At 43.2% G+C, this 18,677-nt stretch overlaps 1 protein-coding gene across 2 annotated transcripts in view; it reads left to right on the top strand.

Annotated features, from left to right (window-relative positions):
- The window catches only part of plxna1b (plexin A1b), a 166,484-nt gene that overhangs the window by 118,655 nt on the left and 29,152 nt on the right, over window positions 1-18,677 (top strand). For both annotated transcript variants that reach the window (XM_086040217.1, XM_086040218.1), the window contains exons 10-12: window positions 926-1,126; window positions 11,869-11,965; window positions 13,475-13,665. In XM_086040217.1, coding sequence (XP_085896343.1) covers window positions 926-1,126; window positions 11,869-11,965; window positions 13,475-13,665 — 489 coding nt within the window. The remainder of the gene's footprint in view (window positions 1-925; window positions 1,127-11,868; window positions 11,966-13,474; window positions 13,666-18,677) is intronic.

Here is an 18,677-nt window from a genome sequence, read left to right on the forward strand (position 1 = left end):
GACCTAGCGCTTCAGCTGTTCCAAAATGTTTGACTTTTTTTCTGCAATGACAATGGCAAAATTATTGACAAGAAAATGTAGTGATTTAACAATGATGTCATGACCTAACCCTAAGGCAATTACTTAAGCATCCAGATCGCTCTGATTTCACACTAACACAGCTCGCTGTCGAACCTCGATGATTGAATGGCCAATTGAATTTGGAATTTTCGGGAAAAAATACGCCGCTGAAATTGCCCAAGAATGTCAGAGTTCAAAGTGCCGTCATGTCTGACTTCTCGCATGACATCGGCACACGTTACCAGAGTTGTTTTTAATTTGATCATTAACAGTAGTTGGAAGTGCATTGTATTTGATCTCAAAAGTTCTACTGTACTTTCATGATATGGTGGTTACAATTATGCATTTTGGCTCAGCAACTTTATCCCTCAGTACTCATGCACCTTTTTTTCAAGCGAGTAGAATTCAGCACAAACTCCACAGCACAGGGTATTTGGTTAACAAAGTCCTTAACTCGTTTTAGATGTGGCGCCAAGCCCGGCTTTTTGGATCAATTCTCAATCTTGCTTCACACTATTGACGAGATGTGCACTACCCTCGCCAAATCTTTTAATCCACACTGCAATTAATACATTCCAGTACACGTTTGCATCTTTCTATCAAACATTTTTGTTTGACAATGTTTTTTCTTCTTCAAATGCATGGACTGTTACATAACCAACACTCAATTAGAACTTTGTATAGATGAGATGTCACAGGACAAACACGCACACGAGCGATCTTCAGCTCATTTCCCCGGCTCGCACCAGTCGCAGAGTTGTTTGAATCATTTTCTGATGATCTAATCGCTCATTTGACTTCACATAGTCCAACAGTGATTTATTTTTTTAAAAGCGTTGAGTAACGTCGGTGTCTCCCTCTACAGGACTGCCCCCAGATTCTGCCCTCGACACAGATCTACATCCCAGTGGGGGTGACCAAGCCGATCACCTTAGCTGCCAAAAACCTTCCTCAGCCACAATCAGGACAGAGGAACTACGAGTGTGTGTTCCACATCCAGGGGGAGACGCACAGTGTCCCCGCCCTGCGCTTCAACAGCTCATCTATCCAGTGCCAAAAGACAGCGGTGAGTGAGATGATCCCAAAAACAAATGCGGAATGTGGTCTCCGAAGAATTCAAGGGACCAAGTTGTACAGTTTATTTGTTTTCAGATAACAATATTTAGATTTGATGGATGGCCTAGCCAACATAGACTTTGTTGTTGTTTCAATTTTGAAGAATCTGAAAGTCAGGCGAGAGAAAAATGATGTGCTTTGTGCCCCAGTCACTGATAAAGATGTGCAATTCTTCTCCGGCATAGCATTGTGACAAATACAAAACTGCTGTTAAGAATAACAACATATACTTTGTACCGTCACTAAATGGTTTTGATTTTAGTCACTGAATGGCAATTGTGAACTAAATCATGATAAGACTGAGCACAATGAGTAAATTTGGGTCTGGATAATGTCCGCCTTCCATCTAATGACCACTCTGGACACTCATTGTTTTGGCTTGGACATGCAACATTATTTAGACATGGACAGACCTTTAATAATGCTCCATTCAAAAGAATGGGACACCTTCCCAGAACATTGAGTGGGTGCTCTCATAATCGTGCCTTCACAATGGCAAGTTACCGTTCATGTTATTTTACACAAGAATAAAAAAGGTAAGTAGCTTGAGTGAAAGAAAACTTAAGGTCAACCTCCAAATGTGGTGCTTTTATTGTAACAAGCAAAGTGTATTTACTGTTTAAAAAAAAAGTTGTATGATGATGAATTAAATATTTTAATTTTGATTTGCTGTTTGGGCAGGTTTTAGACATTTAAAGCAGCAATTCTCAAACAGTGTGCCGTCGGAGCTCATCAGGTGCGCTGCAGAAAATTATCCGATGTCAATTATTTAGACAAAAATATATTATTTTCTAATATTTTTTTGTTCAGTTGTTAATTTATGTATGCCAAGCACGTATAGCAACAGGCAAAACAATTCAATTCTCTTACACTAGAGGTAAAGGTACATAATTAACCTGTATATCCACTTTTGTGAATCGTTTTGCAAAGTGGTGTGCCGTGAATTTTTTTCCGAGGTGAAATATGTGCCTTCGCTCAAATAAGGTTTAGAAACACTGACTTGAAATATCAATTTTAGATTCGATGTCCTTGTTAGACTGTGGAAATTACAAATCAAATTGTCAATTGTTAATTTTCCTCCTTTTTGCTGGTTATCCTGTTCAGGGTCACAGGCGGGCTTACAGCCTGGACTGGTCGGCAGTCACTTGCCTTGTCATTTTTTTTTAATTAATATTATTTTCAAACATATGGGAGAATCTCTTTCCGAATGTCCGGAGCTCCAGTATTACAATGAGCAGAATAATGCTTCGTGGAGGAGCGACATTGAGCAGGATGGAGCTCAGCTTCCCATAACTGACCTAATGTTGTTGAATCAACATAGCCTCTACTGATTGCAGAGATTTCCCTTCTATTTAGCCTCAATTTCTTGGAGACACAATTAATCATTAATTTGACGGAATTTCTAACAAGCAAGTAATTGATAAATTAATTAAGACATCCATCACTAACCTTTAAAGTCAAAGAAACATCTTTGCACAAGTCGACAAAAACTTATATTTGTGTTTGAATCCAGGTGACGTATGTGGATGTGTATGAGGCCTCAAACTAGCATGACAGATAAGAGGTAGCTAGCGTTGCGCTCCACTGAGGCTGAAAATGTGAAGAACGAGTGTGCCTGTGAAGCTAGTTTGGAGCGGATTGATCTTGTTTACACGTTGACTCGATACTTCACTCTTTTTTTCTGTGCTCTGCCTCGAGAGCCCATCTTTCTTTCGACTTCCTCTTCTGTCAAATGTTCTCCTTCCTGCCTGACTTCCTTTGTGCCTCTTTCTAGTGTCTCACACACAAGATGAGAAGTGAGTTTGTGGCGTACATATTGTAGGTGCCTTGTCAGAATAGTAACGCACACAAAGGAATGTTGACAGATTTGAGGTTTGGTTTAGTAGCAGATGTTGAGGGCAGAGCTAATTAGTTACTGACAGGGTTGTCCACATCAAGATGTAGTTTCGCATTAACTGTTGATGGTACGCGTTAAACGGCAGCAGCAAAACCTCGACACGGCCAAGTTTCTCTGTTTAATGTCCACAAAGCCAGACATACTGCTCACAGTAATTAGCCTTGGGTTGTCAGCGCTTCTCCCTTGCTAGCAATTAGCTACTGCAGCCTGACTTCATGGCCAAGTATTGATGAAGAGTAGCCTCTCTTGAGTACAAAATGGGAAAGGCAGATAGCTGTATATACTTGCCATACTTTACACACAATTATGTTTCATAAATGACTGCAATTAGCAAATGAAGAACTGTGCCCCGCTTTCTGCTTTTAATATTCTTCCGCTGAGGCCCTTGAAAGTTGAAGCAGTGTAGAGGTATGACATGCATGACTTGTTTTTTCAATATGCTAAGCCTCACTCTCTTGGGTTTGTGATCGAGCAATGGAATGTTCTAAACTTATTTGTCAATTCCAGTGTATTACTGAGCGGAATATTGCAGAGTTGTGAAGGCGGTGTCTGCAGACATGTTGGTCTCAATTTTACCTCTTCTTCACGTCAAAACGTAGTTGAGACTGAATGAGCATTGCCACTTTTGGTTGCACTCCATTTTGCCTCATTGCTTCATATTTATCCTATATATTTATACAACCAATTTTTACAATACAATCAATTCCACACAATCACCCAGATTCTTAACAATCAATCCATTGAATAATTATGTCCCTTGTAAATGTTTTCACATTTCATGCATGGTTGAAGTCCAATAGTAAAGAGTAAACCATTAAACCTAATTAATCCAGAAGATAGGAAGTGATTCATTTTGTTTAGTGAATGTATTTTTGATTAATCCCAGACAGTCAAAGTCTCCACATAATGAAAGGTTCTTAATGATTTTATGTCTTTAATATTCACCGGATAAATGCTTCAAAAACGATCTATTGTTTCAGTCAATCACTTAATTCAACTGACTACTTAATGCTCTGGTCACAAATGTCTTTATTGGTCACTTTTTTTTTTTGTTCCACTCAAGCACAAGCCATTGTCTAATTTGTATCACACAGTTAACTGTGATTTAGCATCTTTATTTTCCTAGCTCTCTGATGAAATGTGACCTGCCTCAGTAAGACTCAAGGTGAATGGGGTATGAGTTATTCATTTGCTGTTGTGTGTGTCTGCACCACACCCTTCGGTATGCCCAAGGCTATGGATCCCAGGATGTCTTTGAACGTGTCTCTGGTTCCAGTATACCACTGCTACAAGACTGGGGTGGTGGGGGCCTACCGATCAATAAACACAAGGACGCTAATCCACAGTTTAGCCTTGTGTTTGAGAAACACACATACGTGAGAGGAATAGTGGCTGAGAGGAAAGGCTGGATTTTTTTTAAGTGCACTCCTATTAGGTGTAAAAGAGCAGATTCTTGGAAAGCCTTAAGTGAAACACCAAATCAGTGGTGAAGAAATGTATAAATGGAGAGGGGAGAAAGAAGTAATAGTGGACGCTGCAAAATCGAGATGGCCTCAGACAAGACCGACCAGTGAAATTGGAGTATGAATGAATAGAGAAGTGAGAGGAGGAGTGCTATTGAAAGAACAGGAGTGGGGGAAGAAGATGATAGAACGTAAGGAAGAAATTTGTCTCAAAAGTATCTCCTGAGGCCAAAACTCAATCTCATCTCTTTCAAACACAATCCAAAAGGATACACCTAAGATGTACAGTATGACCACAGTCATATCATGTTTAAAGTCTACTTTGCTATTCTTTATCACTTCATTTCCACCGACTGCAATAACCCAATACCCCCATGTGGTATCCCCTAACAGCATACTGCCAATAACTGTATAAATGTGTGTGACACACTTGATATATGATAGTGAAACATAAGCTGTGTACTGATCCGGTTGGGTATCGGAGATCCATAACTGCTTACATGGGGAAATATCAATATGGCCGGTATGTTTGTTTTTTTTTTGCTTTACTGTACATACAGTAGGCTACATCTGATCCCAAAAGGGAAGAGCAAGTCGATCACAAGACATGAGAATGGCAAAGCCCTCTTAACAAAAGGTTGGCTGTCACATAATATTAAAACAGTTAAAGCAAAAAAATCGTTGGAACCTGTGGATGATAAAAAGGCAGCTTTTTGAAGGTCCTGTAGCACTTTAGTTAGAGAAAAGCTGATTAGTTTGCAAACGTAAGAGCCAAGCAGGCCCTCATCACCAGCCGTTATGCTTGCAGTTTTCTCCACTCAGCAGCAAATAAAATAACAAGCTGCCATCTAAATCCCCTTTGTCCAGTTATTATTTTTTGTTTTTCATCTAACCCAGGAAGGATTCTGCGATGTGGGCCAATCAGGGGGCATGCCCAGGGCACAGAGCCAATGAGATGGCAGTGGGTTAGGATATTGTGCTCAAGAGTGGCAGGCAGGTTAAAGGAGCAAATAAACACAGGTCCACACAATGCCTGCTCAGAGGCAGCTTGTTCGCATGACCACATTTTGGGGTCGGAAGAGCTGATGGACCTCAGCTGAGAATTGCCTGAAGGTCAAAGGTGAGGGAAGAGAGTTGGATGAGTTCAAGACTTTTTACTCAGTCTCATCCCATCTGCCTCTTTTCCTTTCCATTTTTTTTTTTTAGTTCTCCTTTACCCCTTTATTCTTCATTGAGGTTTCTCCCTGGAGGGAAGGAATGAGTGGACAGATAACATCTGTGTGGGCCTTACACCATTACCTCCCATCTGATAAACCATTGGGCCAGGCCACTCCATCACCAGCTTTCTCTGACTCCTTCACCAGTAAGGGGAGAAGGAGAATGGGGGGTGGGGGTAGGAAGGGGGCGAAGGACAGATGCGGGAATGAGAAGAAAATCTAGTTTAGGATAGCATGTGTGTCTGTGCATTATTCGTCTGTGTGTGTATATGTGGAGAGCAGCTGTTAGCTAAAGGAGAGATGGGAAGTATCAGGGGTCCTGATGGCATCCAATTAAGGGAGATAAAATGATGATGAATTGCAGTTGGGCAGTGGAGACAGCCACTACTATCTGTGCGCAGTATTGTTCGGCTATTGTGCTTGTACACAAAAAGAGAGGAGGAGGAGCAGAAAGTAGGTTTGGGGGAACAGTGGGAGTCATACAGTAGAAGTTGGATCAAGTGGATGCAAGAAAGGTGATCATTTGCCATGATTCCACCAGAGTGACAGGGTAGACACTCCTGGCACAAATTTTGGTCGAAAAATCGTCAAATAGTATTGTGATTCTAATTGTAAAATGATGAAAAAAAAAAAAACAGACTACTTCAGCTGCTGCACACCAATTATTTGTATACAGTCAAGGGTAAAAAATAGACTACAATACTTCTTCAGTTCCTTGTTCATTTTGAATGTCTGGTACAACAAAAGATATATTTGTTTGTGCAAATGCAATGATGACAACAACAACAAAAAAAATCATAAGAATTTAATTTAAGAGCTAGTATCCAACCATTTTCTTCCATCAACAGCTATGACATTGGACTGCCAAAAACAGTTCTGCCATTCGGCCTGGCCTGGCCGCACAGTGCCTAATGAGAAACACTACATCTTTCGATTTATCCATTAACTTCCTCCTCTACTTCTGTTCGCTGGCTGAATGCCCCCCGCCCTTTTATGACAGGTGAAGAGCATCTCCCTCATTTTTTTCTGGATAAATAAAGATTAATTGCTGTTAAGCTCTAAGCATATGTCAGCTCCTCAACCCATCTACTGTCTCATCATCTATTTGTAGTAATATGTGACCTTTACTTAACTTTGTTTTACCCTTTCGTAGCACTGTCCCACCCGTCCATGTCAGCTTTGATGGCCAATTATATGAGCAAGAAGTTCACACCATGATATTTTCCTGTTATGCCGTCTGAGGCATTTGCATTCTCTTCAGTTCTATTATGATCTTCTCTGCTCTCTGCGCTAGTGGTAGTTTATGGAAGTTGGTAGTCGGAACGCTAACAGAAGCCCGTTTAAAATCATAGGTGGACCAACCTATAGGTGATTACTATTTTTTCCCGGATAGACGGACGGCGGAAGGCTGTACGCAATAAACGGACTGCGAATTTTTAGTAAAATTCCCAGCTCTTAATATTAACACTTCCGTTTGATCTAATTGTGAAAAAAACAGAGCATCCACTTGATGACAATAATAATCAGAATGCCAAACAACACCAGGGTGAGAAAAAAACTGTGAATTATTTGTAGAAACAAGATGGATGTTTCTACAAATAATTAGACAAGTCTGGAAATCCTACACAAGCTTAATGCAAATGACAGCACTACATTTTTCCCTTAAGCCAGCATTTCTGTAGCCCCCCCCCCCCCCCCCCCATGCTCTCTTTTTATGTCATGAATTGTGTGTGTGGTCCGCTCCTCTGTGTGTGGAAGAGATAAGCCGGGTAACTGGGTCCGGCCATGCTCCAATCCTGTTAGCATTAGCGATTAGCACGGGCTAACAGGCCTCCATTATGAGCTGGCGCCGATTTAACAGAGCCTGATCCCTCATATACGGCGCGCACACACACATGCGCACGCACACTGAGCTGTAGGACGGATTCCCACTTGATCCTTGATTGGGAGGCCACATCAGTTTCGCGCATGTGTGTGCAACAGGAAGGCGCCGTGGACTGATAAAAACAGCCGGTCCAGCGGTTTGCTTGCCTGTCCGTTTCTGTGACTACATTAGTGTAGCGTGGTCGTTTACAAGAGGTCACACTTTTTTTTCCCTCGTCACCTTGAAAAGCGCGAGCGATGCTAACCAACTCTATCTCGGCTCGGAGTTTGCCCTGGGCTGGTTTGCTATTTTTAGCGGTCCAGCTTACACGCTCACCTTCCACATGACTAATTATCAGGCCGTGACCCTCACAGAAGGTGCCCGATGTAGCGAATGTTACTTCTTACCTGTCTCTACTCGCCATCCATCTCAGCTTTCCTCTTCACCGCCACTGATGCGGGCACATTTTGTGGCTTTGCATCTCCACTCTGTCTTTGCTGCAATAATAGCACTTTCACTTAGTTTGCTTTCAGTCCGGCGAGAGTCTTTCCCTTCATTTTTCTCTTCTCTTTGCACATGTAAATCCTGACCTTTCTTGAAATAACCTGCGTAATGTTTATATATTGAAATTGGTTATGCGGTGAGTAAAGCATGCACTGCGCGTATTCCCTGAATGTGTTGAGCAAAAGCACTGGTGTGGTATGAAAGTTTAATAAGCCTTTGGTGCAATGAGGGAAGATTGGATCGTAACCCAACCTCTGCGTTGCCTCCAATGCCCATTAAACACAGATGCACACACATGCCGCTTGCAGCCTTACGTATTGGTGTACATGGGGCGGGCACATGCTCAAGCAGAGTCCGGCTTCTACTCTCTCAACACGCAGCCTCCCACTGAGGATGGATGTTAAACCATAAACACCTGTACATGGACATTGTGCGTACACATTGTGAGTACTTGCTCTCAGCACCTTTGTACTATCGGTGTGTGTGCTTGGTGTCTCATTTCAGGGAGTCTTGAGAAAGTTGACAGTTCTGAATCACAGAGTCACCATATCATATTTCATTTCATTTCATAATAATAGCAATCAAATGACGATACTGCGATATGTGGTGAACACTCTATTCTATTTGACATCTTCAGTATGTAGCTGAAGAAGAAAAAGTTGTAAAAAAATGTTCATTCGCATTCGGCATGCATAGTACAAATGATAAATACGTGGGTTTTTTTCGGCTCCAATTGATGACGTGACCTAGAAATGTATGGCTATATATTATTCATATTTACATGCTATGTACATATATACTGTGTACTGTATGTACTGTTTACTGAATATGTTTCCACTCATCTCTGTTTTCATGTATAATTTATACAAATTTCAGAAGCATTTTAAAACATTTATTTGTAATTTTATTGTAAATCCTTTTTTTTCCCCTCTTTCTCATTTCTAAAACCTTTATCTTCACTGTTTAATTGAAATGACGCAAAATATGCATACAGAGGAAGCCGCGAAAAAGTCTTCTTTTCGTTCATCGGCTTTTAACGATGTTTAAAATGTCAAACTCATAACGTTATCAAAGCACGGCTTTTATGTGTTACGTGCGAATTCAAATAATTCATAGTAAATTTACTGACACAGTTTTAACGGCCAGGCATATATCAGATGGGTACAATTAGGAGCTCATCAGCCCAAAACATTGTGATGGTTTACTTTCCCAGGCATGCTGGGTGGTCTCTTGGGGGCGGGGAGTGGGTTGGGGATAGAGAAGACGACACATAGAAAACATTTTTTAAATTTAGGGGACAGACATTTCAGCTGCTGTCCAAATATATGGTGTGAGAGAGAGAGAGAGAGAGAGAGAGAGAGTGAGCGAGCGAGAGTTCCTTTGCTTTTTTGTGTGTTGTATTCATAATTCTCATTTCCTGTCCAGACATGATGCCTTTGCTGGAAAGTGCACTGTGGAAAGCCTTTTTAGAACGCCCGTTACCATTGTAAACAAAGTTTTTTTTTAGGACATATGCGTCAAGGAGGAATCTTCTCTGTATTTGTTGGTGGGCCTGGTGTGATGGAGGTAGGACAGAAAGAATGGAATTCCCATAAGAGGCTGTTAAGAAGCAGAGGGAGGAAATAACGAGAGGGAAGGAGAGGAAAAGAGGAGTGTGAAAAGACCAAGCAGCCAGACATGTCAGGGAACAAATTGAAAATGCCAATTTCACTTTAGGGCCTACCAGCTCAGCCGTTTATAGCTTCGGCACAGCCTCTTATTCCATGTGTAAATGAATGGTGTCCACAGAATAACATACAATAACCTCTCTCCATCCATCTTGCTCTTGGCCATTTCTCCTTCACCCTTGCTGCTGTGTTATCCTCTCACCCTAAACTAGGTCCCCTTTTTTTTTTTTTTTTTTGCGCCCGGTCCACCAGTGTTTCAAGTTTGCTTAGCTGCTTTTATATGGGTGACAGAAACCATTGCTGGTTGAGCATAGGAATGAATAGCATACGCTGAAGTTAGCTCGGATACTTTGTTGTGCCTTAATTCTGCATGATGATGATGAAATAGTTTGTACTATTTAGATGTAGAACTGCAGTGTGGAAACGGCATAATAGCAATCGTGACAATTATATATGCACAACCCTTGGATTAGTATGATTAATTTAAGAAAAATGAAAAAAAAAGTGCAGTGTTACTAAAAGTGGAAAAAAAAAACCCTGACCGTCCTGACCGTAACATACATAGCCCTCCAAATGTTTTGAGGAAATAGGTTCAAAAGGAAAGTCATTTTAACATGAACAAATAAATGGCAAGGAGAACATTGTCTGAGGTAAAGAAAAAAAAAACTGAATGAAATTCCGAGAGCAACCTCGGAGTTCCCATGAGATGCATGGAGACATTCTCCCTAATTTGAATATCGCTATGCCTTTAGAGCTCGCTCAGTGTAAATCATCCAATCGCAAACGTGAAGACTGAATTAATCAGCCACTCGCACATTGTGACATTGCTCTGTCCTAGCACTCATTTTCTTATCTTTTCTATGCACATTTCTTGTACTTGAGGGCCTTTTTTTCCCCCCTCAAATACATTCCAATTCACTATTGTTACTGATGTCACGATAAATCTCCCAGTATAACATTGGAGTGGTTGATATCAAATGGTGGCAAAGTTGCTGCGAGAATAGGCCTGTGTCGCGCCGTAGCTCGCGGCGTACGACAGGGCTTTCACATAGGATTTTATCGCCGCTCTCGTAGAAGATAATAGTCCTGCTATCTCTCATCCTGAGGCCACGGAAGGTAGTGACCATAACGGTGGTAGCGACAGTGAGTGGATCGCCTTTGACGGACAGAGGCAGTAGGTTAGCATGAACTGGTCTGGTCACCTAGCGTATCCTTTATGCTATACGGTGAAACCCGCAGCGAAAAAAGTGCAAATAATTGATTTAAATAGCATATAGATGGCGGCGAAGCACAACACCACCAAGAGGATCATGCATCACAATGAGACCGCGTTACGTATGAAATTTCAACACAAATAAAAATCTTCACGAGGCTCATCAAAAATATTAGTTAGCATGCTAGCCCGAAATAACACGCCGGCGCAAACTGACAAGACGCACAACGCTTCACAGAAAACGTCACGAAGAGGGAGGCGGGATTTGGTTAAAGTTATTAACAGCATTTTTCCTATGCGTGATATTCAGCATTCATGATTTATGAGTGTCTCATTAGACAGATTGCTGTATGTCTTGCCATCACATTGCTGCTTTGGAATCTTGTTGTCTCATTTCAAGTCATTCCATAAAAGTGATTATGCCGCCTAAGAGTCAATTACATTTCAGCTCTTATTAGTTCAGGATGCAAAAATGAAATTAGATGTGAATGTTATTGTGGAAGATATGTTAGGCTTTTCATTCATCACTGAATGGAAGTGAGTCATTCGGCGGCGAGGATTACAATCTCTTAATCAACTCTGTGCTCTGCCAGGCAGCGCAAATGTGCGGTGTGTTAAAATCACAATATAGCCTGTCTCTCATCAGTCATTTTTATGGCCCTTCAACCGGTGGAGCAGCGCAGGTTATGACATTACTACCAGCCGCCGGCTCGACTGAATTGGCTTTTTATTTTTTGGCACGTTTTCTCTTCATTTTGCAAACTCGGAAGTGAGTTTCCCGTGATAAAAGTATTGTTTCACATAATTCCATCAGAGTGAATGCTGAGTGACATTTTTTTTCTTTTTTCTATTTCTTCTTCTTCTCAGTATGCCTACGATGGCAATGACATCAGTGACCTGCCGGTGGATTTGTCTGTGGTCTGGAATGGGAACTTCAACATCGACAACCCGTACAACATAAAAGGTAAGGTTTTGCGTTCGCGGTCATCGGCAAACTTCGTCTGTGCGCGTCAGCAAATTATGTCTGTGAAGGAAGGAAAGTATCATTTTTAGCGGCGATAGACATTGCATACAGTTTCGACAAGCGCTTTTGTTCTGTATTCGGACGGCAGTGGTTTTGTATACATTCTTCATTACCCAATCTAAACATGCTTCTTCTAGTAAGAATGTAAGCAAAACCCTTGCTCGCCATAATGTTCCATACTAGACACGACTGTGTATACATTCAAGACAGCCAGTTACAGCTGCATCCGATCAAAAGCCTGCTATTCCCTGGATGTATGATTAAAACTGAACGACGCCACACCTTCCTAGCCCGCCACCCCAAGAATGATAATGTTTAGGGTTAAAGGCATACTCGATGCACCACTATGGAAGCAGACAATGAGATCATGTCTGCTGGATGTAATTGCTAATAGGCGTGTCTTTACAGTGCTGGCTCCAAAATTATTACGATCCGCACGGCGCTGCGGGGGGGGGGGGGCGTAACGTTGTTCCCCTGCTGTGCGGTAAAGTAACATCATCGCCACTGTCATTATGACCTGCAGATGACATATGACAATGGAGTTGTACAAGTACGGTTGCTGGTTCAGCTCGCTTTGCTCTGACTGTCACTGTTTGGTGATGACAGCTCAAGTGAGAAGCTTCGATTTTTCTGTAAATCTCATTTTGAATCGGTGTGTATTTTATTATTTTTGCTTGCTGTATCAATTTCTTCATATCGGCGCTGTCCTGTGAAAAACACTTCTGTCCAATTTTTTTCATTGTTCCTGTTTTTATGTGAATGGTCTTTCCGCGCTTCAGACAGCGCATTAGTGTGAACATTTGAACAAATTCCAAAATTGGACATACGTGTTTTTCACAGGGCAGCGACGATTTGTTATCTTTGCGTGTGTTCCACCAAATTGTGCACCTCCATACACTGAGACGTAATAATACTCCTCAAACCTGTTGTCCTTCAAGGTCACAACATTTATAAATGACATATTTCAAGTTCAACTCAATTTTAGCCTTTCTGGGAGTCTGTCGGTTTTATACACCATTACGCCTCCGAAAATGAAGGCCCAAAGATATTTTTCTTCCTCATGCCTATCTTAGTCCCCTTCCAGTCCCTATCCTATTTCTCAATCGTGATAATCATCTTATGTCGCATGAGAAATTTTCAAAAATTCTGATATGTTAATGTAATTAGGAAGGAGTCATTTAGCAGACAGTAATTGGTACGGGGTTGCTTTAAAGCTGCTCCGTGACCAATGGGATTCGGGGATGGAATAGCAGAGAGAAGAAAGGATTTCACTGTACAATTCCTGGGGCATTTAGGGGAAATATTGCTTTTAGATGGTGACATTGAACCAGTTTTTGAAAAGCTAACCAAAAGTTAATAAGAAAATGTTTTTATCTTCAATCGGTTGTCGCCCTCAGGATGTTTCGTCCGTCTTTTCCTGCAATGAAATATTGCGCTTGTCCTCCACAGCTCACCTGTATAAGTGCTACGCATTGAGGGACAGTTGTGGGATGTGTCTGAAGGCCAACCCCAGATTTGAGTGTGGCTGGTGTGTGCAAGAGAAAAAGTGCTCCCTGAGGCAGGAGTGCGCTCCAACAGAAAGCACTTGGATGCACGCCACCACCGGAAACAGCCGCTGCGCACACCCCAAGATCACCAAGGTGAGCCGTGTTCCTGACATGACACACGCTCACGCGTGAGAGAAGCAGCGGACTCATGCTTCAAAGTATGATCGCAAGAACCAGTGACAGGAGAGCAAATGAATATACATGTTTTCAATGAATAGTGGGGATGTAACGGTTAATCGAACACCGGTTTGAAATCGACGCGCCCCGATTAATCGATTCGATTAATCGAAAATCGAATTGATTAAATTCATCTAGAAAAAAATGATGTCTTGTAACGTTTATTCATTCCAGGGGCATAGCACATTTTGAATGTGTAGATCAAATGATGCTTTTGCGCCAAACATTATCGCGTATTGCGTTTGTGGATGGCAGAACCACACGAGTGCACAGAGACAAGCACGGTAGCAATTTTTATCGATAATCGGGGAATGAAAATCGAATCGAATCGGGCCTTGAGTGAATCGTTACATTCCTAATGAATAGTATTAACGGCTGCAGATATTATAAAAACAAAGCAACATTCGAGAAAAGGATTCTTCTCCTTTATCAACCTTTATCTCTTTTTAGTTTTTGACGTGCCGGATAAAAGGAACATATCCGGCAGCCTGTAATTGGAACAAACACTCATCCCTCGCCTCCTCAAAATGTGTGTGCGTGTTGCCCAGCAACACAACATTCCAAATAACAAACATGTCAGGTTTGTGTAAGGGAGGTGGTCAAGGGAGCCGCCTGGTTCAACTGACAGTATGTACTTTGCAACTGAGGTTTGATTGCCAATTCCTTCAAAACTCCCCAAATCTCTGACTCGCTGGATGACCGCCCGAGGCAAAAGCATTAAAAGGAGAAGTTGAACCCTCCTGCCTTTGCTGCATCATTGTTTGGCCCCAGCGAGGGAAGGGAACATAGTCGACGGCAGCAGGGAGGGTGGACGTCTTCGACATCATTACCATGACGGCGAGCACAACACAGATGGGCCGAGCAGGAGGAGGCGATTCGCGCACGCATACAAGGCGCGCACAACAAATCTGAAACACACTGATGTGATTACAGACGACGAATACGCACACTGTCGACCGACACTCACCGGCGAAAAGGAGCAGAGTATGTTTGCCCGCAAAGTGTGTATGGAGAGACAAAGTGAATGTGGCGTGTGTTAATTGCGCCCCACCGTGAGCGCTGAGCGCGCGCGTGCGCTACGGCCGACATGCCGGGTGGGCTTAGGCGTATAAACACAGTGGCGTACCCATCTGTTGCCATCCATAACCGTGGAGGTGGCCTATGCCTCGCGGTGACCTGGGTCACCGCAGCTCTCTGCAGGGAATGGCATCCTGCTCATGAACACACACACACACGTTGGCCGTCCTTTGACGCATTTGAGGCCTTCAAAACAACATGGGGAAAAAAAAAAAAAGTATTTCTAGATCAAAATGGCGTGAAATACGTCTGCATACATATTGCACACTTGCTTGAGCCCTGAATATATTTCCTGTGTGACTTCTGGTTCCTCCTTCTGAATGCATAATGAAGGTTCTGGATAATTGGGGCACTAGCACATTGATAAATCCTTTAGTTAATGTCATCTCTCTCTCTCTCTCTCTCTCTCTCTCTCTCCCTCTCCTTCCTCGCTCACTCAGTTATCTCTTTGAAACAAGCGTACAGAGCCATGGGTCGTGCGTGCGTGCGTGTACATGTGAGAGAATCGACGGCGATGGGGGTTGGGGCGTCTGCCCGGCAAGCGCGCGCATATTGAGGCGTAAAATGCTGGCCTCGGGGCAAGATGTTGGTGGCGGTCAAAAGGCAAGCGTGGTAGAAAACCAATAACGGCGGGAAGGGGAACTTAGGGACAAAGGCGACGGGATGCGCCCGTGAACCACTGGAGGATTGTTTATCACCGAGCCTACCCGCGAGCCTCACCTCTCCTCTCCACCTTTGACATTTACAGTGTGACATTTAACGCCTAAAGAACATCCACAGGGGACAAAGAGAATCGCTCCTCTGCAGTCGTTTCATTCTTTAGTTCTCCAGAAGAGCAGCACACAAATTGAATATTACTCCACTTTTTCCTCATACAAGGCCTATTTCTCTCTCTCTCGCTCTCTCTCTCTCGCTTTGTTCGTTTTTTCAGAGTGGAATGCTAGTTGGTCGCTATTAGCCAGTGGATTAGCTGCTAATTTCATTTGCACTCGAGAATTGTATGTTAAAATGTAGAAGTGCACGATCCAAAACTTCCAGTACGGCTACTTGGTGTCATTACTGAGAATATGCATGACCCAATTGATGTTTTGTATTTTATCTCAAGAATATGCAGTCGGGTACTTTTTCCGCTAATAGCTTCGGAGCACACAATGGTCTCCAAACACAGCAAATGATGATTAAGAGTTCCTATGATTGTTGTGGCGCTCCCTCCGCCACACCCCGCCCCCCGTTAGCCATCGTGTCGCGCAGTTGAATCAGCTGACAGAGAACGGTGTCAACAACAGTCCAGGAAGGTTTAGCTTTGGAACGATACAGATCAAATAAGCCACAACGCACACACATACACATCTTGTCCTCCAGTGTAGTGCAGCATTGTCCTAGTAATGGCCTTGGATGCTGCCTGGTCCTCCGTCATCCATCTTTTCAGACCGGTTCTCCCCTCGGAGAACGAAAAGGCATTAGAGTTAGCCCTTAGAAACCAATTAAAACAACGCATGCCTATACTTGCGTTGGGGAGGGGTGCGCCTTACTGTGTTAGCATGTGGCCTGTATACAGCGTATGCACAAGCATACTTTTTTTTTTCTTTTTTTTTTAAAATATCCTGCCTGGGTCAGTTAGTCAAAGTATTCTGCCATATGATAGAGCATTCTAATCAACTATGACATATATCGTTTCAAATATTTGTCACGTCTACACTGTGGAGCCAAATTAGTTCCCTGCAGTGAAGCCATCCCGAAGGAGGAGTGGCCAGCATCCCGGTTGTGTCCAGGGAGTGAATTAGGGATCTTGTGTCAGCACTTTGGTCAGTGACGCTGACTGGAAATTACCCTTACATGTTTGTGGTAGTAGAGGGAAACTGGAGAGAACATGCAAACGCAACACAGAAATTCCCCCAGGTGTTAAGAGATGTTGGCATCAAACCAGGGACCTTCTCGACGCGAGTCAGCGGTGCTAACCGCTCTACACTGGACATACAGTACTTACATTATATGGAGAAAGACCATGAATCATTTTGGACTCTTTTTCACGTCCGTTTCCGGTCATTGTCATCTTTCCAACTCCATTCAGTTTTGCCCTTCTGCCATTTTCCCCAACATGATCTCATCTCCTGACTGTTTTTAGACGCCCTTGAGACTTCTTTGTAGTGACGTGTGGCTCAAAAAGAACTGTAACGCTGCTACCCTCAGGAGAAACGTTCCAAAGAAGCCCGCGCCTGTTGCGCAATAGCCCGTCTAATTAATAAAACATAACATTTTTGCCGCAAACGTTTCTTTCCGATGCAGTCGAATTTTGCTCCTATCTGACACCGGGAAGATTTCGCAAACTTTAAACGAGTTGGTTTTGAGGGTCTGCGCTGGAGCTGATAAACTTGTGCAAAGCCTCACGCCGTCTTTTTACAATCTCTCGGTCTGTGCCCCCCCCCGCCGCCGCATCAATTTCTCCCCCTTTTCTAACCAGTAGATGTTATCTCTGCACTGTTGCTCGAGCGGCCACAATAGGTCTGGCGTAAAGCCTTTGACGCGGCGGGACAAGTTGTAGATGAGACTGAGGAGAGAAAAAAAAAAAAAAAAAAAAAAAGCCACTTTGAATGGAAGTCAAGAGCTGTGACTGCGAAGGCAGACGAGAGCGGGCGTTTGAGCCGGTGGCTGCGTTTGTGAAAGAGCGCCTTTTGTTGGTGTTGTTTCGGTGTGAGAATGACAAGTTTCCTATTTTGCGTGTGTTTTGATAAGCCCGGCCGAACAGAGCAAAAGATTTGATTACCATATCTGGAGACTTTGGACTACCGCGCCGCCGTGTGCCAATCATTCTTTTGTCTGCTGCTAAAACATGCGTTCATGCACGCCGAAAAAGGGGCGAGCGCGTTGAAAAGGCACAAAAGCAGAGAGGAAGAAGGAAAGGGCAAGGGAGGGGAGCAAAAGATCTTCGCCATCAGCTTTGTTGGCGTAAGATGGGGAACACTCCATCGTTATATCACGGTGGCCTTTCGGATTGGGCCTGCACGACACTCAGCATTGCTCCCTTCCCATTGTGTTGCTGCGCAGTCTGACACGAACGCATTTTTCCCGCATATTGGCAGGTAGGCCGATTGTTTCTCTGAGAACGTGCGATTGTTGGTGGTTTTGAGGAATCGTCCTACGCTGCTGACCCCGTTCCCACGTGAGGTCGGACAAGCGTGAAACTTTACTGTCACGAAGGCACTTATCCATATAGTGCAATACAATACCATTTTATTTATATAGCGCATTTCATAACATTTTATTATTTTTAATTTTTTTAAACAATTTTATATTGAGCAGCCAGGACGTACATGTGCCGCATTGCCACCAGTTTACCACCACCGGCGGTAGGTAGGTAGGTACCATTTTGCGATGGCGTCGCGACAAAGAAGGAAATGGAAGCAAATCTGCTCACTAGTAGGCGTGTTTTACGTCAAGCAATGTCCAAGAGTTACCTCACCGTAATTTATAATACGCGATAGCCAACCGTCAGCATATGTTTCACCCTCCTCCCGCATTATGTGACAGATGACCCCACCCCCATCAATTTCTAATCCAATTAGCCATAGCCCTAATCATCCTAGTAATGACTGATTACCAGAGGGACTATTGTCTGCGTCCAGTGATTAGCGACACGGTTAGTCTCGGGTAGCCATTAGCACCTCTGCACACCTTTCGCACAACTCAAGGGGAAATGATGGGGTCGGAGGTCACTGTGTGCTGTAATTGTGTTCGCTAGATTAATCTTCACGGGGTCAAAGGAGGGGATGTAAGGGAGGGCCGGGCGGGTGCGTCTTAGTCGCGCCGAAGTTTGACCCAGCTCACGTTGCGGGAATGGAGCGTTTTGTCAT

This window comes from Filicampus tigris, chromosome 9, assembly GCF_054856515.1.
Source record: "Filicampus tigris isolate MCC_2025a chromosome 9, RoL_Ftig_1.0, whole genome shotgun sequence".
NCBI lineage: Eukaryota > Metazoa > Chordata > Actinopteri > Syngnathiformes > Syngnathidae > Filicampus > Filicampus tigris.